Source organism: Capsicum annuum, chromosome 8, assembly GCF_002878395.1.
Source record: "Capsicum annuum cultivar UCD-10X-F1 chromosome 8, UCD10Xv1.1, whole genome shotgun sequence".
In the NCBI taxonomy this organism is placed as follows: Eukaryota; Viridiplantae; Streptophyta; class Magnoliopsida; order Solanales; family Solanaceae; genus Capsicum; species Capsicum annuum.
The window spans coordinates 59840652-59863204 of record NC_061118.1 but is presented as its reverse complement, the minus strand read 5'-3'; the positions used below and the strand labels follow the sequence as shown (position 1 = coordinate 59863204).

At 34.8% G+C, this 22553-nt stretch overlaps 1 protein-coding gene and 1 long non-coding RNA gene across 3 annotated transcripts; one reads left to right on the top strand and one right to left on the bottom strand.

The window, feature by feature from the left end:
• Window positions 1–3073: 3073 nt before the first annotated feature.
• On the bottom strand, window positions 3074–5721 carry LOC124886524. The gene is made up of 3 exons (XR_007043853.1): window positions 5613–5721; window positions 3454–3687; window positions 3074–3379 (listed from the first exon to the last, which is right to left on the bottom strand). It is a non-coding gene; the product is annotated as an uncharacterized LOC124886524 (long non-coding RNA).
• Window positions 5722–6885: 1164 nt separating this feature from the next.
• On the top strand, window positions 6886–17431 carry LOC107839009 (probable transcriptional regulatory protein At2g25830). 2 transcript variants are annotated; one of them, XM_016682336.2, is made up of 7 exons: window positions 6886–7155; window positions 7237–7394; window positions 10327–10388; window positions 10592–10748; window positions 10875–11152; window positions 13061–13184; window positions 16876–17431. In XM_016682336.2, exons 1-7 carry the CDS (start codon window positions 7056–7058, stop codon window positions 16969–16971), a joined length of 975 nt encoding a protein of 324 aa, XP_016537822.1. In that variant the 5' UTR covers window positions 6886–7055; the 3' UTR covers window positions 16972–17431. The 2 variants fall into 2 exon arrangements, with proteins under 2 accessions (XP_016537822.1, XP_016537823.1); XM_016682337.2 differs by having other exon boundaries at window positions 6906–7155; window positions 13064–13184.
• The last annotated feature ends 5122 nt before the right edge of the window (window positions 17432–22553 follow it).

Genomic DNA, 22553 nt, shown 5'->3' with positions numbered 1-22553 from the left:
AACAACATTCATGATTGAAAGCATAAGATGAAATCATAATAAGAAGAAGTAGAAACCCAAAGCAGTAACTGAATTAATCAACCAAATTCAATACAAGTGAATTCCAAGACTAAGATTGAATCTTGGAATAAAAATATATTTGTAAGTATCAAGAGTGTGTAGCATCTACTAAAAACACATAAGGGTTATTTATAGTACATGAGAAAACTCTAAAATTAGAGCCTGAATAAAATAGGAGAAAAAAGGATTGGTGACTACTTGTGGTCCCTACTTGTGCCCTTTCCTAGGGCGCAGCTAGTACTTACGGCCTGCAGGGTGAGCACAAGTAATGGTCGCAAGTGCCAGACCAAAATTTTTTGCAGGTTAGCTCTCGAGATTTTGGACTTCTGACACTTGCTTTGCCCACATGTGGTCCACATGTACTACATGCAGTCCGCATGTTGACTTAGCAAGTGTCGGGAATCATCTTTTCAGCTCTTCTTTAATTTTTGCACATGTTTTGGTTACGAATAAAGTGGAAAGTGTCCTGAACATCCATAACTACTCCCATAAGTACCCAAAATACCTTTTTTCATATTTTTCATGAACTTAGAATCCAAAATATGATTTTCTACAAAACATACCCAAAACGCATCATATCTAATAAAACGACCTTAGAAACTTACAGATTTCCTCATTTTAAGCGTTGAAAGTGCTATATTTCTATAGCAGATCACCAACCAACTTGAAAATATAACCTGATGTAGATCTCCTACTATCAAGACATCCAGCAAAATCATAATATCCTATGATCTCTAAATATTCCAACCTCTGATAAGTGAACATGTAATCTTTAGTTCTTTGAAGATACATTATAAGCTATTTTGCAGTTTTCCAATGATCTAGTCCTGAATTACTTAAATATTGGCCCAACTTTTCCACTGCGTACGCTATATCTGAATGCATAAAAACTTATGCATACATGAGACTTTTCACTGCTGATGCATATGAGACTTTGTCCATCTCTTTCTTCTTTATGTCCAATTTTGGACATTAGTGCAAACTAAATTTATTACCTTTTGCCATAGGTATATATCCTGGTGCATAATTTTGCATGCCAAATATACTTAACACCTTATCAATATGTCTTTGGCGACAATCCAAGAATATTTCTAGTGCAATCTCTATGAATCTCTATACCTAGAATAAAGAATGTCTCACCAAGATCTTTCATTTCAAATTTTCTGGATAAAAATTTCTTGGATTAATTAAAAAAACCTATATCACTGCTTGCCAGTAGAATGTCATCTGCATATAGCATAAAGATAACAAATTTCCTCCTATTAAACTTTAGATATGTGCACTTATCAATAGTGTTTTTCTTAAAACCAAAAGAGGTTATAACCTGATCTAACTTCTGATATCATTGACGGGATGAATGTTTTATACCATATATGAACTTCTTAAATTTACATACAAGGTGCTTTGAATCTTGAGACTCAAAGGTTTCTGGTTGCACAATGTATAGTGTTTCTTCAATGTCTCCATTGAGAAATGCACTCTTTATGTCTATTTGATGTTAGCTCTAAGTCATAATAAGCTACAGTGTCATAATGATTCTAAAGGAGTCTTTCGATAAAAATTGGCCAAAAAATCTTTTTAAAATCTATTTATTCCATTTGAGTGAAGCCCTTGACAACTAGGCGTGCTTTATATCTTTTGATGTTACCTTTTGAATCACGTTTGATTCTAAAAATTCATTTACAATTAATTGGCTTCGATCTTTTTTGTAACTTGACAAGATCCCAAACTCCATTGTCTTTCATAGACTTCAAATCATCTTTCTTGGCTTCGATCCATTTAGTAGAGTTTCGACATGACTTCTCTTGATTAACAATTATAGGATCACTTTTATATTTCATGTCAGAATCATGCTCTTGGAGATAAATACCATAATCAACTAAAATTGAATTTTTCTTTCTCTACTAGATTTTTTTAGGCACTTCAACAAGAGGCTGTTGAACATGAGGTAATCCTGATTTACAGGTTGAAACATATTTGACAAAGTAATTTGATCATTTCCATTAGAATTGATATTATTAGATTTCTCTTCACATAAAATTTGTTTGTTTTGGTTACTCCCACTATAATCAACATCCTCAATAAATTTGTCATTTTCTGTTTTGAAAAAGAATCTATAGAAGGAGTTATAAAACCGAAAACCTCTCGATCTTTCTGAGTAACCTACAAAGTAGCAACTCTTGTAAGGCCTTGCTTCACCTAGACATCCGCAAACATACAAGTGCCTACTAGCTTTCTTACCAGTCCACAATCATATGGGGCCTTAGCTATTACTTTATGAGTAACTCTGTTTAGTATATAAACTGCAACTTTTAATGCTTGTCCCCAAAGCTATTTGGTTAAAGAAGAATGACTAATTGTACTTCTTACCATATCCTTACGAGTTCAATTTTGTCTCTCAGCTACACTATTTTGACTTGGAATCCCTGACATAGTGTATTGAGATATAAATCCACTCTCTATCAAATACTTTGCAAAAGGTCCTGGACGTTGTTCACTAAATCCGTCATATCTACCGTAGTATTCTCCTCCATGGTCAGGTTTGACAATCTTAATTTTTTTGCCTAATTGAGTTTCAACTTACACCTTAAAAATTTAAAAACATTCAAAGATTGTGACTTCTCATGAATTAAATAGAGATATTTGTAACGAAATTAGTCATCTATAAAGTTAATAAAATAGTGTTGACCATTCCATGAAGTCGTAGGGGCGGACCGCAAATGTCTGTATGTATCAACTCTAAAGGTTCTTTACTCCTGTAAACACCTCTTTCCTTATATTTGTTTATTTTCCCTTAATACATTCTATACAAATTTTAAAATTTGATAAATTAAGGGAATCATGAATTCCTTCTAACACAAGCCTTTGTATTCTGTGTTTAGAAATATGACTCAACCATTTATTTCATAATATTGATGAATTCTTATTTGTTAATCTTCGCTTAGTACCTAAGTTATCTGAATGCAGGATTTAATTGTTGAATGAGGCTTGTCTGTTATATTCGTTTAACTTATCAATCAAAGTATCAGTTTCAATAATATTAAAATTTAGAAAATATTACAAATTCTATTTTCAATAGAACAATTGTATCCAGATATGTCAAAACAGGAAATGAAAATTAAGTTTCATCTAAATGACAGTACAATAAATGTTTTCTCTAATTTCAAATAGAAATCGGTATCCAATAGAATTTTAAAGACACCAATAGTCTCCACAATTGCTTTATTGTCATTGGCTACATAGATGTATCTTTCAACATCAACCAAAACTCGGCTCGTTATGCAATCTTGTATAGTGACACTTACGTGAGTAATTGCACCTGTATATACCCACCAAGTGTCACTAGGTACCATAGCCAAACTAACTCTGAACAAACAAAGTTAAGAAGTTTACCTTTCTTTTCACGCAAGGCAACATACTTGATACACTCTTTCTTTATGTGACCAAGTTTCTTACACAAGAAACATAATGATATTTCTTTCTTTGTAGTTTCTTTAGTTGTCCTCCTTTTCCACTTATGTGCAATATTTTTAATTCTAGAAGTAGATCCCAATGAGCACATTCCATCGGTTCTTCTTTAATTCTATCCTCTTCTTGCACACATTGAGCTATAAGCTCATTCGAAGTCTGATACTTAAAGTTAATGTAATTAGACACATAAATATTATTCGTATTGGTAGATGTAGAAGACATTATAAGATAAAATAAATAATATTCACAATTAATGATAAAATAAATAATGTTCACAATTAATCATTCAAATAGATCACGTATATGTGGAGGTAATTAAATCAAATAAATTTAAAAAATTGATAAATAAATAAAAAACTATATTTATTACACACATATCACAGAGGCGAACCCAGGATTAAATGACGACGGGTGCACTACTAGAGATGGATGTGCGTTAGTATAGTGGTGCCACGCCACGCGTTAATGCTTTTGTAAAAAAAAAAATTAGTGTTAAACTAATGTAAAGCCAAACTTATCCAAATAAATATTGGTTAAACGGAAGTATGGCATAGGTTGCTGTGTGGTTAGATGATTTTAATTCTTTTGTGTACATTTTGGGATTGAGATTGCAAGTTCGATCTAACTTGAGTGTTTATTAAGCATTTATTTTGAAAAAATAACAACAAAAATCATCAAATGGAAATCGAACCTGGGACGCCTCTCACTAGCAAAGAAGCACAAGGCTAAGCTTTAGACCAATGAGCCAAAGCAACGCTTGTGTTTAAGGGTGCACAATTTAATATATTTTATCTTTATTCAGGTATATACATGTACATATACGTAAATTTTTTCAAAGTTATCGGGTGCACGTGCACTCCCACCTTCAAATATAGGTCCGTCTCTATATATACATAAAAGTGAACTCATCTCAAGATACCTAACACAATGTTATCATTTAGTCTTTGGACAAAATAATAACTTGTAAATTGTACTCTTATACATAATTCATGAACACTGATTACTAAAACAACCTAACAATATGCCTTTCTTTGAACTGACATATTATCGGCATATATTACAAATGTATCACATATTCATAACTATCCGTAATCTGACCAAAATAATCTCGTTGTAGATAATTATTTCGCATAGATAAAAATATACTTACATGTTCAAAGTAAACAAAATCTACACAATAGAGATTAATTTGGCAACATATTGATTCTATATACTCTCTTTTAAACAAGAAGCACAAACAATAACAATTAAAAAAAAAATTCAACGCCAAAAATTCTTATAGAAAATCTTATTTCCTCAACTTGTCCAAAAAGTAGAGAAACTAATGACGTCCCAAAGTTTGCAGAAGATAGAACTATTACTCAAAACAAAGGAAAAAATTCTTGAATTTTTCTCTTCTTTCCAACACATAGAGTAGTATTAAATATACCAAAAAAGGAGATCAAAGAATATTAAGTTTCAGCAACACTTTGTTTCAAAAATATATATATGTTTTTTGTTTCAGAAAATGCTCATAACTTGCACCAAAAATTTCTGCAAAAAAAATATATAAATATAATACACTAAAAGTTCAATAGTCATTAAAGGAAAAAAAAAAAGCAACCAAGATGAATGATAGATTTTCAATAACCCATCTACTACTACACTGAATTAATGTAAAAACTTTTATATTTGAAAAAGGACAAGGAAAAATATACTTCATCTTTTACTAATTAACAAGATAAAATATCTTCATCTTTTACTAATTATATACTTCTTTTAGAAAAGTTGTAAACAACAAAAAATAAAAATAAAAAATTCAAGTACATGTCAAAACGCGCTGGTAGTAACCAAACGAAAAAACCAGCCCAATCAAAGTATCGTTTTGTGGCAAAAAAAATATATATTTCAAAAAATTAAACATCATATCTAATGATCTAACAAGACCTTGCCCTTGATACCACTTGATAGAAAACTTGAAACAAAAATTCATTCAAGATCACAAGTTTGATAGAAAACTTGAAACAAAAATTCATTCAAGATCACAAGTAAATCATTTAGAGTGTAATTTAATAATCTACAACAATGATTAGAATATTAACCTTTGTCCATAGTAATAACTTTGAAGAAGACAAGACCTTCTAAATGTTGAAGATACTCTTTCTGGTGTTCTTTATTTGAGATGGAGAGAAAAAAAAAAGAAAATATTATCTTTTATTTAGGGATCATGCCTATTTAAGACTTTGAAGTGCCTTTTCAAGAAAGATGTTTTTTTAGAAAATGTGCCTTTTCACAAAATTTACTTTTTCTCTAAGTTTTCATCAAATTTTAGAAAAGGTTCATAAATTTTTTATAATTCAAATTAAACTCATACTAATAGATATTTACTTTTATTCCCAAACATTTTAATAAATTATTAGATCATAAATTGAGCTTCTTTAGAGATAAAAAATTACTAACAACGGTTAAATAAAGATGTACATAAGTCGGGGAACCTTAGTTGTTTAGTTGGTTAGTTACCTGAACTTTCACCTTATTGGTGAGGGTTTGATTCCCCACATTATAATCCCCTTCCCCATTCCCCTTTCCCTACCCCAATTTTTTTTTCTTTTTTATTTAAAAAAAGATGTACATAAGTTTGATTTGATTAGGTTTTATCAACTCCAAAACTAACACAAATTATATTAGTTTGCTATGTTGATGTTAATTGTTTTATCAGACTTTTTGATATATTTATTATCATATAAACACTATTTTAATTTTACCTTACTAAAGTTATGGATAAAGTATAGATAGAGTAAATTTATGTCTAATAATAATTGAAAAAGTTCACAAACAATATGATCTACTAAAATATTTTTATGTGAGTTTCTTTTTATAGCACTTGAAAGTTATTTTTTTAGTTTAGTAATTATTTTCATTAATTAATTCTTTCAAGCTTAATCAAATTTTAATAATTAAACATATAAATCAATATGTAACTTAATAGTGATATGTTTTGTTTAATTTTAAAAATTATTGATAAACTACTTTAGAGTTTAACTCATTTCAACAATACTTAATAAAAATTCACGTCAGAATCAAACAAAATATTTAAAATTGCATTATATAATTTTATAATTAACATCGTATCCTCTATTGTCAATATTTCTAGACATACACATTATCTTAAAACCATTATATATGTATATATCAATTTGTTTTGATTATATCTTACTAATATCAACTCAGATTAAATTAGATGTAATTAATTTTTGTAATCGATTTGATTTAATTTTTCATTTGGCAAAAGCTTTTGGATTCATTTTGAATACCCAAAGTCAAAATAAAAATCTTTCATTCTAGGCACGATTGTGTAATTTATAAAACTATAGGGGTTATAACACGACTGCTCATATAACTCTTCATTCCACTGCCACTCTTTGGCTATTCAAGAAAACTTTTTAACATCCTCGGATCCTCATTGCTTAGGATTGAGCAACACATTGAAACAGTAATGGCAAAATAGAAATTTTCGGACACCCAATTTTCAGTAGAGAACAACAATGGCGTATTCATTTTCTTCACTTCGAGTTTTTGGTTCAATTCACTGCAGATTCTCAAATGGGATTTATTTTAAACCCTACCATTCTTGCACTCTCAAAAGTATAAAAAACAAATCTTTATAGATTATTGTTTTTAATTTCATGAATTTGAATTATATTGGATTCTTTTATTTTCTTGCAGGTGCTTTTTTGTTGCGTGGAATACTTTCGTCTCCTTCATGGTATTCAGATAAAAAGGTCTTGCCTTTGGAACTTCAATCTAGTAATTTAGTAAGAAAGGTTTGGACTTTCTCTCCTCTCTGTATGGGCAGGCGTTCCTGCAAAATTGCTGGCAGAAAGGTATAAAATGTTATTGTTATTTCTATTTAAATCATATAGTTAATACTTTCTTTTTGATTGAGTTAAAGATAAAAAAGTTCTAGTTGTTGTGTTTCCTTTGATACAACTACTGTTTACTCTGTCAAGTTCAAATGTATGGGGATCTTAGAGATTAACTAAAATTTGAATCTTTCTCTCGTGAATCTCGCTTCCTAACTTGATTCATCTACCCCAAAAGAAAAAATTTCTACAACAACGACAACAACAACAAACCCAGTGTATTCCCACTCAGTGGGGTATAGGGAGGGTAAAAGGTACGCAGTCCATACCACTACCTCCGGAGAGGTAGCAAGGCTGTCCGATAGACCCCCGGCTCAGGACAAAGAATAATAAGTAAATTCATAATAAAGCATGAAACACGTTGGAACAATAAAAATAAGCATCCACACAGTAGAACCCTATACTAACAAACCAAAGGCATCCTCACCCACAATACCCCCACCCCAAAGCTCTCCTAGCTTCCGACTACAGCCCACCGCAGGCACTAACCTTCTACTCTTATTCGCGTCCTCCACACCTTCCTATCTAGAGTCATGTCCTCCATAAGCTGTAACTGCTCCATGTCCCGTCTAATCACTTCCCTCCAATATTTCTTCGGCCTACCCCTATGCCGCCTGAAACCATCCAAAGCCAGTCTCTCACACCTACGAACTAGGGCATCCGCGCCCCTCCTACTCACATGCCCGAACCATCTCAACCGAACTTCCCGCATCTTGTCCTCCACCGAAGCCACTCCAACCTTCTCCCGACTAATCTCATTCCTAACCCTATCACTCCAAGTAAGCCCACACATCCAACGCAACATCCTCATTTCCGCCACCTTCAATTTTTGGATATAGGCGTTCTTTACTGGCCAACACTCCGCTCCATATAACAACAACAACAACATACCCGGTGTAATTCCACAAACCTTACCTAGATCTTGGAGGTAGATGGGTTGTTTCCTATACACCCTCAACTCAAGCAAAAAAAGAGCCCAAAGCAGTACCAAAAAAGAAATGAAGCCGCCATAAAATAATACTATAGGCAACATGAAAATTCATCTTGAATAGTAATCATGACAAGATAATACACTAATCGAAGTACAAGAAACAATAGATAGTAACCAAAACAAAGGTACTACAAGTGTAATAATGCGAGTAATAGTACACAAGGATAAGCTAGACATCTTAACTACCTAACTGACCTTTCACCCTAATCCTTGTCCTGCATAGCCTTCCATCTAAGGTCATGTCCTCGGTAAGTTGAAGCTACGTCATGTCTTGTCTAATCACCTCTCCCCAACACCTCTTTGGCCTACTTCTGTTCTGCTTCACCTTCAACCATCCATAGCTATCCTCTCACTGGGACATCCGTGCATTTCCTTCCTCTTCACTTGCATGAACCATCTCAACCTCGTTTCCAACTTCTTGTTCTCTATCAAGGCTGCTCCTACCTTGTCTCATATATCTTTATTTCTATTCTTATCTCTCCTGGTATGCCCATACATCCATCTCAACATTCTTATTTCTGCAACTTCGTTTTCTGTACGTGAGAGTTCTTGATTGGCCAACACCGGCTCAATACAACATAGTGAGTATAGCCACCGCTCTGTAGAATTTGCCTTTAAGTTCCGATGGCCAACACTCCGTTTGAACCTCCATTTCATTCACTGTGCACCAATACGGTGTGTGACATTATCGTGAATCTCCCCATTTCCTCAGATAAAAGACTCAAGATACTTGAAACTTCCTCTATTTTGGATGACTTGTGTATCAAGCCTCACTTCCACGTTATCCTCAAACATTACGTTACTGAACTTGCACTCCAAGTATTCTATCTTGGTTCTACTCAAACTGAACCCTTTAGACTCCAAGGTTTGTCTCTAAACTTCTGGCTTATCGTTAACTCTGCCATAGATCTCGTCAACTAAAATCGTTATCTGCAAATAACAGGCAGCATAACACCTCTCAAGAGTCAATTCTTCCATCACATATCATTGGCCCTCCTAACCTCGACCAGTTGCTCCCTTAGCTCACTATCTACTAAGATGCCTACTCCATTCTTATTCCTCGAGCCTCTGAATACCTCAACTTATAATTCTCTGCTTTTGGAGAATTTTCACTAGCTTTATGGACTTTCATGTTGAAGTCCCTATGCTCCGAGACCCTACTCTCAACCTTGAAACTCCCTTAACCCACTGAACACCTTGATCCTTGCCCTCGGGCCCAACTGAGAGCATAGCCATAGTCTACCACCGGAAGCAAAGAAAAATGTTCAATTAAAGAAAATGTAACCTTTTGGACTCTCCTAACATTGAAGTGTTCAGAAATTTATATGTAGTTACGATCTGTGGAAGCATTGTGATTCCTTTGTTATGTAGTGTCAGCATCCTGGAAAATATTTATTCGTATGACTTTGAGGTTTCTGTGATAAAGTTTGAACTCATTTGACAGTAGTGGAAGAGGGACCTGTTTCTTGAGGTTAGATAGTTTTTTTTTTTTTTTTTGATAATCATGGTCTCTAGGCCAGCTTTCGTGCGCCTTGGCTAAATCCAATGGATACCTGGCGCCTCCCACCAACAGCAGATGTCAACAGATATCAGGTAACTCTGTCCACCAAGGCTAGGACCGATGGGAAAAATCACCTAGTGTTTGTTGCCTCTGTGGGGATTTGAACCTGAGACCTTAGGTTCTCAACCCACTTCATTGACCACTAGGCCACACCCTTGGGTACATGCTTTCTTGAGGTTAGATAGTTCATCAAGGACTATGTAGCCAATACGGATGTGTTATTTTGATCAATAATGTATATCATATCATAATAATTCACATGATTATCCAGCAATGGAATTTGGAGTTAGCATAGTTCTAGCATTATGGATATTGTTTAAGTCAATGTTTCTTGTATGCAGACTACTCAGGATCTTAAGAAGGCAAAGCTGTACTCAAAAATCGGGAAGGAAATTGTTTCTGCGTAAGTTGTGGAACAGAAAAATAGTTATTCCTCTACATTAATCTTGAAATGAATGGAAGGTTTCTCTTTTATTTGAGGTCTTAATGCCCCAGTTCGAACTTTTGAGTGTTATCTTGTTGCCAGCTCGAACCAATGTCCAAACGTCTATTCTGTGATTGTTATAAATAACTGGTGGAAATGAGTACTGTTTCCTGAATGACCAGGGCTAAGAAAGGTGGTCCCAGTCCAATATCTAATACAGCTCTCGCTGCTCTGATCGAGAAAGTTAAGGAACTTGATATACCCAAAGACATTGTTGAGCGCAATATTAAGAGAGCTTCAGAAAAAGGACAGGAAGCTTTTATCGAGAAGATCTATGAGGTGTTGAACATTTAAAACTTAAATGCATTTGTTACCTATAATCAATAATGTTTACACATTAACCTTTTTGGTAACTCTCTTGATTATTGCAATTCAGTGAACTTTGAACCCCTGTTCTATACTCAGGTGTATGGTTATGGTGGAGTTGGTATCGTCATTGAGGTCTTAACAGATAAAGTAAACAGGTCAGTGGCAGCAGTTCGAGAAGTGGTGAAGGACAGCGGTGGGAAGATGGCAGATCCAGGATCCATTATGTTCAAGTTCCGACGTGCTCGGGTTGCTAATGTAAAAGTCACTGATGTCGACCGGGACCGGCTCTTAACAATTGCTTTAGATGCTGGTGCTGAAGATATCATTGAACCTTCAATGGGCGAATATGATACAGAATCAGATTCATCTGATAGGTTCGTATGTAAAGTATACTGACTATTTTGGTTGCAGAGAAAATAAAGTGTCAGTTAGTTTAGAAAGAATATTCCATTGGAAAGATTATCTTCTTATTTGCTTCATCCCTCAGTGAGTTGTGGGAATTCACTGGTATGTTGTTGTTGTAGACATAAAAGTGGAAAAAAATGTGCAGCATTAAGATTTAAGCTTTCTGCACATCATCATGAGTTAACTAATGTTCTCGGTTTGGTATACATTTACAAGAAAAATTGCGGTGAGGAAAATCATCATGCAGAGTCATGTTTTCTTGGATGTTTTTGCTTACTGTAATCTAATTCCTGCAAATTTGTGGTGCATAATTTAACTATATTTTGTATCTTCATTGATTCTCTGTTTACTATTACTTGTGGGTGTCGTATTTATGTTATGCCATCTTGTTCCATGCTTTACTATGAATTTGTTTATTATTCCGTGTCTTGAGCCGGGGGTCTATCGGAAACAACCTTTCTACTTCTTTAGAGGTAGAGGTATGGACTGCGTACATCTTACCCTCCCCAGACCTCACTATGTGGGAATACACTGGGTTTGTTGTTGTTGTTGTTGTATCTTCATTGAGTCTTCTCTTAAGTCAATATATTGTGAGAAAACAGCAAAGTAATTTGTAATTTAAGGGACAGTAGCTGCTCTACTTCTATTATTTGTAAAACAATAGATGAGAAAGTTTGTTCAGCCTCATTTGTCATATTACCTATCCAGTCTTGTTTTCCTTAATTTCAAGATTTTCTTCGTGATATTTCTTAGGATGGTATCCTGAACCCAGAAGGTATTTTTCTTGATATTGCAAAAGTATTTTTATTTTTATATAAAACAAATATAGCACATTATGATGGAGATAATTGTTCTATCAAAAATTCAAATTATCTCCTTCAATTGCATTAGAAATAATGCTTCAACTGAAACTTAGAAGTGTGAGTTACCTTACTCCAGTGCGCTAACCCTAATGAAGATAGAAAGAATACAAAGATCCAGTGAACGTGCAAGGATTTAGCTGTAATCAGCCTTTTGGGGCAATTTCAAATTTATTCTGCATTTTGGACATGACCTTAGATAGGGGTTTATGGAGGACACGTATTAGGCTATCGGAAATAGCCCCTCTGCCTCCTAGGTAGGGGTAAGGTCCGCGTACACTTTTACCCTTCCCAGACCCCACTTTGTGGGATTACACTGGGTATGTTGTTGTTTATTTTGTAAGATAGAAACTAGTGATCTCTGAATTCTTTAGAAACTAGTGAGCTCTGAATTCTTTCTTTTGCTTTTTTATTCTTATTTTTTCTTTGGGACACTCATTTTTGGCATACTTCATGTAACAATGTTCCGTATAGAAGTAATTATTGTACCAAAAAATTCAAAATAAATGATGGCTTTAATTGGAAAGCTTTAGAAATGTGAGACCCTGTAATCTAAAACAATATACTCTACTGCTCTTTCATTTCTTGCAATTGGAACCAGATTTGTCCTTTTATGGCTTTATTGTTATTGTCAAAGAAACCTCTCTGGGACTTCTCTTTTTCATGAGTTGATTCTCTTTCAGTGCTGAAATTAAATTCCGATAACCCCTTACTGCTATTGCCAAGTTTACTGCAGCCTTGATTTAGCATATATCTACTTCATTTCAGTTGCAATTTCATGGTTGCTGATGAATTCTTTTCATCTGGTAAACCTCACCCCAAAACCCTCTCTTCCCACGTGCCAATTGTGGTTCTTCCATTCCTCCCATAGGCGACTCAAACTTTCAACCTCTTGGTTTGAAGTGGAGGTGTCTTCCCACTAAAACAACCTTCTCTTTTCTGCTGATGAACTAATGTCATGCTGGATGAACTAATATCAGCACATCTGATTGTTTTTTTAATATTGTTTTACTTTAGTAGGGCTTACAAAGTCGTGTCTTCAGTGGAGAACTATCCAGTAATATTATCAAAGCTACAAGAAGGAGGAATAGAATTTAAACCTGACAACGGCTCTGAGCTGCTTCCTACAACTCCAATTGAGGTTTGTGAGTACAGAATATCAATGTTATGATACTGCATGAGCTTAGCGATGAGGACTGTTTCTTTCCTCAAATACAATCTGCACTCTATTTTTATGATTGAAGTGAGGAATATTGATTGATCTTTTAACTCAGTGGAGAACGATAACCTTACAACTCTCCATACATATGTCCAAAAATGGATAATGTAGCTGCACTTGTACTAGTCATGCAGTAGTACAGGATCCCGTGAAAAATGTAAGGATTTTCAGAAAAGCATGTGGTCCAGATATATCTCATAGAGAAGTAGAAGCGCCTTGAGAAGTAGTGTAAGGCCAAGGGGGCAGGTCCATCATCCATCGAGTTTCAAACCATGTGCCACCGGCCCTCAGGAATATCTCGATTATAAAAAACTGACTGTTTGTTGTTTGAGTTATATGACTTGCTCTGTTAGGTTTTTTGCCCCGATTTTCTTATCAAATTTAAGTTTTACTTTTTCTTGAAAGAACATAACCATAAATATTTTTACTTTTCCTGAAGGAAAATATAAAACTTTTCAATATTTGGCTAACTTCTTTCTTGGAGGAAAAGTTTTGGACATCTATAAATAGAAAACCCTCTTCTCATACCATAACACATTATAGTATCCACAATGTAGTCTTTTTAGGAGTCAAGTTTAGGGGGAGATTTTCTCTCTCATTAGTTTTTATGTTTTAAAATTTAGGTTTTATATGTAGGCCAATTGGCCAAATCATATAATAATATTATGTTTTTAATATTGTTTTATGTGTCGTCTGATTTATCTTCTCAATAGTTTGCAACTATTAGCTTCCGCAAGACGCCCTCTCGATTTCGAACCCAACATGCTCCACATAGGCTTTAATGTTCTCTTTGTTGTTCTTTTCTTTTTCTCCTCCTTCTCAAGTTCATAACATTTTTTTTTCTACTAATGTTATTGTTTTTATTCCTAATAATGTTTTTGTTTTTTACCTTTTTTTATTTGCCTTTTCTTTTCTAGTTCAAATGCATGATTCTTCTTTTTTCTTCTAATATGGAAGTCCGGCTTTCACTACTTTTGATTCTTGGCCTCTTTTGCTGTCCCTCTACTACTCTCTTGTACAATTACTAAGTAATCAAATATGAAATAGGATGTTGGATATTGGTTGTTTTTTATGCTTGGTTAATTGAAAATAAAAGAAAAAAATGAGAGCTTATCTTTTGTTGGTCTTGTTATAAATACTTACTTTGAGTTAATCTAAGCTAGGGTTTGGCCATAGATTCCTAAATATTTTTGGGAAGTACTATGTGGGTGAAATTTCACCATGTGTTTGTCCATAGTATTTGGAAAACATATTTCACTTTTTTAAGAAATATGATTTATACCCATAAGCTTTAGAAATTATTAAACTAACCATAAGTTTATATATCAAAAATAAGAAATATGCCTAACATTTTCATAGAAGTTGAGAAACAGAAGAAACCCAAATATACTAAAATTTCATTTGTGTAAGCTGTATTTTATGTACACGCACACGTCTGTTGAGAAGATATATTTCTAGATTATATCTACTTAAAGTAGTTACGATACTAATACAATATCCACCTATATATACATAGCAAGATATAAGCTATATTCTTATGTACATGCGCACGTTAGTGGGGTCAATAAATAGTGAGTGTTTTTATAAAAGATAAAAATTTGGTGTAAAATTAAACTTTTAAAACAACAACAAAAAACCCAGTGTATTCCCACCAAGTGGAGTGTATTCCCACCAAGTGGGGTCTGGGGAGGGTAACATGTACGCAGTCCATACTTCTACCTCCGAAGAAGTAGAGAGGAAAATTTAAAACTTTTAACAGTTCTCAAAAAATGAAATATGGCCCAAAATCCGAGTTTTTTCTAGTATTGGGAATTTGGATTATTTGCCAAATAATAGCAAATTGCATGGCCAAACATTATTTGCCAAGTTTTTTTTCCAAATTTTACTTGGGAAATCTATGCGCAAACGGGTCCTAAATTAGTAATTTGAGTTGCAAACTGATTATTATAAATACTAGTTCAACATTTGCTTGGTACTTTTTTTATTTTTGGTACATGATCTGCTTCTCTTAGCCCTTTTTGCTTCAAGCATCATGTACTTTATTGAGTTTTTTTCCTTTCATGCGTTTGCACTTTCAAAACACCGCTTGACAGTTTGGAGTATGATTTATCAAGCTATTCTATGTTGTGTTAACGAATGGAAAGATGCTGACCAAGTGAAAGAAAGAATTCCTTTATTCCAATACAGAGAACAAAAGGAATTATTCAAAGTTGTGCGAACTTGTGTTGTATTAAACTTATAAGTCAAGAGTGACAGCAAGCAAACATAGGAACATTACAAAGTGACAGTGTACCAATTTGGATTTTTGCTGGATATACTTACATTGAGGCTATTTTTTCTCTAAGAAGATAGTTGATAATGTATAGGGAGACGAAGAAGGATTTACACATAGTACTCATTAACTTATAGTTGGGATGGAGGGAGTACTATTTTTTTTTGTGGATAACTGTGGTGTCCGAGCAAGCTTGCGTGCACCTTGACTAAATTCACGGGATACCTTCCACCTTCCACCAACAACAGGTACCAAGTACCAATTAACTCTGTCCATCAATGCTAGAACAGATGGGAAGAAATTACCTAGTGTTTGTCTCTGCTGAGAATTGAACTTGAGACGCGACGATGTTAATTAAAAGTTTGAACTGTATAAAAGCATTCTAAACATCAAGTGTTTTAGGATAAGTAGAAGGAAGACATGATTTACTTTTTATGTTGTGTCAATATGGCCATCATAAGTATAGTGAAATTCAGGTGGGATTAGATGGTTTGTGGTTTCCTGATGCATACAGTTCAGATATTTAGAACGATGTTCCGTTTGAATGGTGTGATACATGAAGATGTGACATATAGAATCCAAATACAATGGTTGAACTGAAGTTCTATTGGAGTGTTGTGCGATATGCAGATACCTATACCAAAGTGAAATGCAAGTTCTATAGGATGATTGTAAAGTCTGCTCATGTTATATGGAAATGAATGTTGGGGCTTTAAGGTCCTACATAAGCACTAGAAATACAAATGTTAAGATGGATGTGCAGTTATACAATAATAAATAAGATAAAATATAATCACACTTGCAAAAAGGTGCAAGTAGCACATATAGAGGATATATAAGCAAGGCTACTTCAGATGGTTCAGTCATGTCTTAGGTAGATGTCCAAACACACAAGTCTGTGGAATGTGATGGTTGAATGCATTAAAAAAGGAAGTAAATAGACCTAAAATTACATGGAAGGAAGTTGTCTCAAAATGTGTGCACTCTCTTGAAATCATACGGACTTGACAAAAAATTGAAAATGAAAGCAAATTCTATCAACTGCTTTTTTTGTGAAACTGTTTTTCACGGGCGTATGAGCAAGCGGTTGATCTGCTATAAATAAATAGAGTAGTTCATTTGTTTCTCTGCTGTCTTACAAACTTAGAGGTAATCTACTTTAACTTCACTCTAGGTTTATTACTACCTGGACTTTTTATCCACAACTTGGTTTTTCGGTTTAAATTAGTGCAGTTCAAATGCTTCAACTATCAGTTTATGTAGAAGCTGAATTTGATCTTTCCATTTATTACTATGTATATTTCTGTTTGTTGTAGTTATTACTTTGGTTTTGGGCTGCAGGTAGATGATGAGGCTATGGAGTTGAACAAAGAACTAATGTCCAAATTACTTGAACTTGATGATGTTGATGCTGTGTATACAGATCAAAAGTATTAGGCGATTATATAACTGCAAAGTGGCAACACCTACCAACTGGTTGTTGAGGGTGTTGAAGAATGATAGAGACATTCAGAACAGTAGAATCTGTAGTCAAGTAAATCACCCTAGCTATTTTACTTCAACAAAGAGAGCACCAATTTTCTCATCTAAGTAACACATCGCTGATTGGCCCAATTTTATCATAGGGTTTGATCTTTCAACCGATAAAAGGAATCTTTAGATGCATTTTTTATACATCACGACTCAATAATATTGCCTTCCCTTTGTAATATGAATGTGCTTTCACCTTCTTGTAAAGACAAATTGGCAATAAAATACTGTTGGTATATCTTTAACAGCATGATGAATAATCTCACTGTAACTTCTGTAGCTTGAGCTAGTAAAGTGAGAGCTGAGTTGCAGAGATATTTGTATAAGTTTGACTGGAATTGAATCTACTTAAGTTCTTGTTTCTTCACATTGACTGGTCAGGAAGACTAATGCTTCTATGTTATAGTTAATATCCCATTTTCCAATATCTGCTGCAGAAGTATGTAATTTGTAACTGAATCTCCTTTTGGGAACTTGTTTCTAGAGATGGGGTTTCTTGTTGATCTCAGATGTATTTGAAATGCAAGTTTTGAAGCATCTGGTTTAGTGCATTAAGATGTCAGTTTTTATTATTTTTTGATTTGGAAAATGACTCAAATTGATGCTGCTGGCTTAGTGGATTATGACAGTAGTTTGAATACTTCGATCTGATACAATGACTATAAGTGATTGCAACTCTTCAACTGCAGAAGACAATTTCTTTTTCGTATATGGTGTCCCTTGGTGCGTGATAGCTACGTAATATCCTCAGTTTCATCCCTTTTAAAGATACTAAGGGTCAGCTTACATGCACCTCGACTATTTCACTGGTACCTGTTATCTTGCACCTTCACAGCTATCTGGTCATTTTGTCCAACAAGGCTTGGGTAGATTGGAAGTAATCACTTAATATTTTGTCTTCGTTAGAATTTCAACCTACTTTTTAATGGTTCTTACTTACTTCATTGACCGCTAAGCACGTTCTTAGTTTTTTCTTCTTGAATCTTTGATGTTTTAATCAGAGGTCTCTCATGTTAATTACTGATGAATGATCATTTTAGAGCATCTGAATTTCAACCTACTTTTTTAGCACATTCTTGGTTTTTTCTTCTTGAATCTTTGATGTTTTAATCAGAGATCTCTCATGTTAATTACTGATGAATGATCATTTTAGAGCATCTGAAGTCGTATGCTATTACTATGGGTAAACACATTCTATTACTACTTTAGCTATTCAAGAAGTGGAAACTTTAGTACTATCATCTTATTAAGACTTGTAAGGTGTATCTGGCTATAATATCAGTGTCTGGCATGTGGGGTGATACTACTACGTTGGAACCCAACAACCATGCAGTCCATAGGGGAGACCACAAGGAAATTTTGCTCTTGGAATGTCTTCAAATGTTGATCCATCCAGTATTAGAGGATATCCTTCTCCATTCCTGTCACTAATCATTGAGATTACAGCACCTGCATAGTTCAAAAATGTTACACCTTGTTAAGATGTTGCAATTCGATCACTTTATTTTTGTTTTATTTTATGCTTTAATTTGGATTATCATTCAATTTTAATTGCATAAGTAAGAGAATTCAGTGCACAAAAGTTTTCGTATGTGTCTGAAAAGGATCTGATCATATTAGGTCTATCATACATAGATATAATGCTAAATTGATTACCGTCGTCTTCCTCTGTTTCGCCGGGTCAAGGCACAAAGAATGGTTTAGAAGGCACAACACCTTCATCATACCAATTCGTTGCCACTTTATCAAACAAGTCAATCTGCAGAATATTGTTACCTTTATCTAAAAAAAAAAAGTCAAATCTGCAAAATATTCTTAGTACTCAGGTCGGGTATCATTTGATCATGAAATAGTAACAATTCTAAGCACTAGTGGGAAAGAAAGAACAGAAGAGACAAAAAACAAAGGTGACCTTAGTGAGGGTTTTGGGGAAATTTCAAGGCCTCTTAGTACCACAAGCATAGGCATATCTGTATTTCTTGCCTAAATAAGCAGGATTCATGCTGCACATATCTATGGCTTTTCCATGTTCATTTGGGTTCAATGCTGCTTCTAATTCTCCATATGGACTCCTATCTAATTGTATTCTGAATTTCCCAACACTATCACCAAATACCATTATCAAAAATCTTTTTTCTATGTATGTAGAGATTAGAAGCAAGAAATGCATTACATAGGGGCATGAATGTAAGGATGAGATACCAGCTAAAGTACCTCCAAAACAACAGGCACCAAAACATGATGCCACCAGGGGAGGACAAAGGGGTAGAGCTCCTATACAGAGTTGGATGTATAAACCTGTGACAAAGGTTACTGCACCCAAGGAGGTAGGAACTATATCAGAAAATCAGCAGTCTAAGCCAAAATCAAAGCCAATCCCTACTGAGGTTTATCATAAAGTAGCTACTCCTAAGCAGGTTGTGGCCACAACTGTTATAGCCCCAACAAATGAAAGCATGGGTAGCATGTCATATGCTTCCCTAGTACAAGGAGAATCAGTGCAATTGAGACCAAGTGTGGTTACTACCAGCAATTCATTTAAGCTTCTACCTAGGGGCTTTGAGGATAATGGAGAGTTAGACAAGCCTCCTGATGGGGCTTCTATAAGTTCTAACTAATGAATTGGTTATTTTGGAATGTGAGGGGCTTAAATAGGCCCTTAAACAAAAGCAGATAGGAAGATACCTAGGGAAATTTAAAACTAGTTTGGCTGGTCTAGGGTAAACTAAAGTAAAGTAGAATAAATTTAATGATAGCTTGAAAAGGGTGGCACCTGGATGAAAGTTTAGCACTAATTATGCCCAGGCCCCAAATGGGAGGATTTGGCTTATATGGCAAGAGAAAGAAGTCATTATTTCAATTTTGGAGACGCATGGGCAGTATATACATTGCAAGGTGACAGACAGAAGGACTGCGTTTGTAAGCTATCTGACTGTGGTCTATGGCAGCATCAACTTGATAAAGACAAGGTCTGTGGAACAACCTGGGAAGAATTGGTAGTTACATAACTGACTCTTGGTGTGTTGGTGGGGACTTCCATTTGCCCCTGCACCCTGGGGATAGGAAAGGAGGACAAGAAGTTGCAGATGTGAGACTAAAGACTTGCAAGAACTTATGGCTAATCTATGCTTAACTTATATGAAATCAATAGGCCGTTTTTTCACATGAAAAAATGGACATATCTGGAGCAAGATAGACAGAGAAATCTGCAATTCACAATGGATTATAGAAAATGAAGCACTTACCGAATATTTCAGAGAAAATTTTTTCTCTGATCATACTCTAATCTATATAGAAATAATAGTAGCAAATTTCTACCAACAGGAAGCCATTCTGATTTTTTAATGTACTTACTAAGGAGGATAAATTTATACCAGCAGTGGAGCAAGTATGGAAGCAAGAAATTCAAGGAACCAACATCTTCAAGTTGTGGAGTAAATTGATACTATGCAGAACTCCACTAAAACAGCTTAAGCAAGCTAATAAGGGAAGTGTGGATACAAAAGTGGACTTAGCCAGAGAAAAACTACAGGGAATTCAAGATCTTATAACTGCTACCAGTAGCCCTGATTTGCTGAGACTTGAGAAGAAGGTAATTAATGATATGAATAATTGGTAGACAGTTCAAGAGAAAATCTTAAGGCAGAAATCAAAAGTTCACTGGATACAAGCAGGAGATCCAGATGCACAACGTTTAAGAGGGATCCAGTAAACTTTTGATTTCTGCCTTAAGATTTCTACCTAGAAGAACTTTTGATTTCTGAATCTTAAGGCAGAAATCAAAAGGTCCTTGAAAGAGACACTTTATATTTCTTGAACAAAAGCAACTTTTGTGATTTTTGGAAGAATGATTTGTGCAAAAACTAGGTCACCAAGTTGATCAACTCTTTGCTTATATACATTGAAGGACAACTCGAGTAGGTATTCCATTGGACCAGGTGTTCCCTGCGTTGTACGTTGTGCACCTGCACAGTAATGATGCTACAGAACTGTGAAAGAGTGCAGCAGTGTACAACTGACCCACAACATCCCTCAAGAAGTAAACATGCGATGGAACTGGTCCCCGAATGTACTGGTAATCATCATCAAAACTCAATTCAACAATTTCCCCCTTTCTGGTGATGACAAATCATGATTACATGGACTTCGAATTTCCCCCTTTTACCAGCACTTCCCCTTACACTAGTAGTACTATCCTTCATCCTTCAGATACTTGGACCAGGTCCCTTGGAACTAAACTACTTTAGTTAGACCCATCTTCCCTCTTTTGGCATCATTAAAATATACAAACAATAAACCAAGATAATTAATAACACAATAGATTAACTCATAGCCACTGGGGCTACACTAACATGAATGAATAAACCATTAAGAGAGATAAATGATAGACACAAAAAGAGAGTTTCATTCATTGATAAACCAGGATAAGTACCATACATAGCATTTCACAAAAAACCATAAAGAATTGAATCATAAAAGACACAAGGACCAAAGGAAAATGACACAATATGGACTTGGAAACAACACAATATTGGTTGGCGGGGGGGGGGGGGGGGTTAAGAGGAAGGAGGTTTGGGAGCAAGAGAGTTCTGAGGAGCATTTCGATCTTGGTATTTCAGTAGTGTGAGTGTTTAGAAGGCTTTGTAAGGTCCTTAACTTCAGCATTGAGTTCCTTGACTTCACTAGAAAAAATAGTAATCAGTGCTGTATTTTTAGCCTTCAACTTCTCTAAAGCACCAGGTCTCTCTATTGATAACTATTGAATCTTTAATATGAGATGTGATGCCTCTACATCTTTGATTACCGGTGCCAGCCTTAGTTCTTCCACCTCCACATTCAATCTCTCCTGTCTATCTATCAACTATGAAACTTGGGACGTGGTCCCAACCTTTCCCTCAGCACACTCATTTACAGTCAAGGTGTTCAATATGAACATCTGTTTCATAGTTCCAGGAACACCTCTCTCATACACAACCTGAAAATGATTGAATACTCTATTCAAGAAATACCCATATGGAATTCTATGTCTTCTATCCTTAATATGCACAATTTTATGCATATGCTCAATCCTCAGGGCTATCAAGCTTATCATTTCAAACTTGCTTAAGCACTCCATCAGAGACAGATCCACTGTTGAAGCCATAATTCTCCTTTCATACCTAGGCAGTAGAACTTTGTTGATGAATTTAAAAAACAACTGAAACTCACCCTTCAAGAATTTCTTTCTAACTCGCACAGTAGATGTCCCTCCAAATTTTGAGGCTATCTGCATGAACTCCATTGAGAGCTGTTGGTTCTTCACTAACCTGATTCCATCAATAGGGATATCTAGAATTTTCTCAAGAGTTATCTCAGCTAAAACCATTTTAACCCCTTGCACCATTGCTGTCAGACTTGGCCCGTCATCTGCAAACTTAATCATATAAAAGAAATCCAATTTCCTTTTAAAAATCATATGGGGTTGGGCCCTCAAACAAGTGCATCCAGTC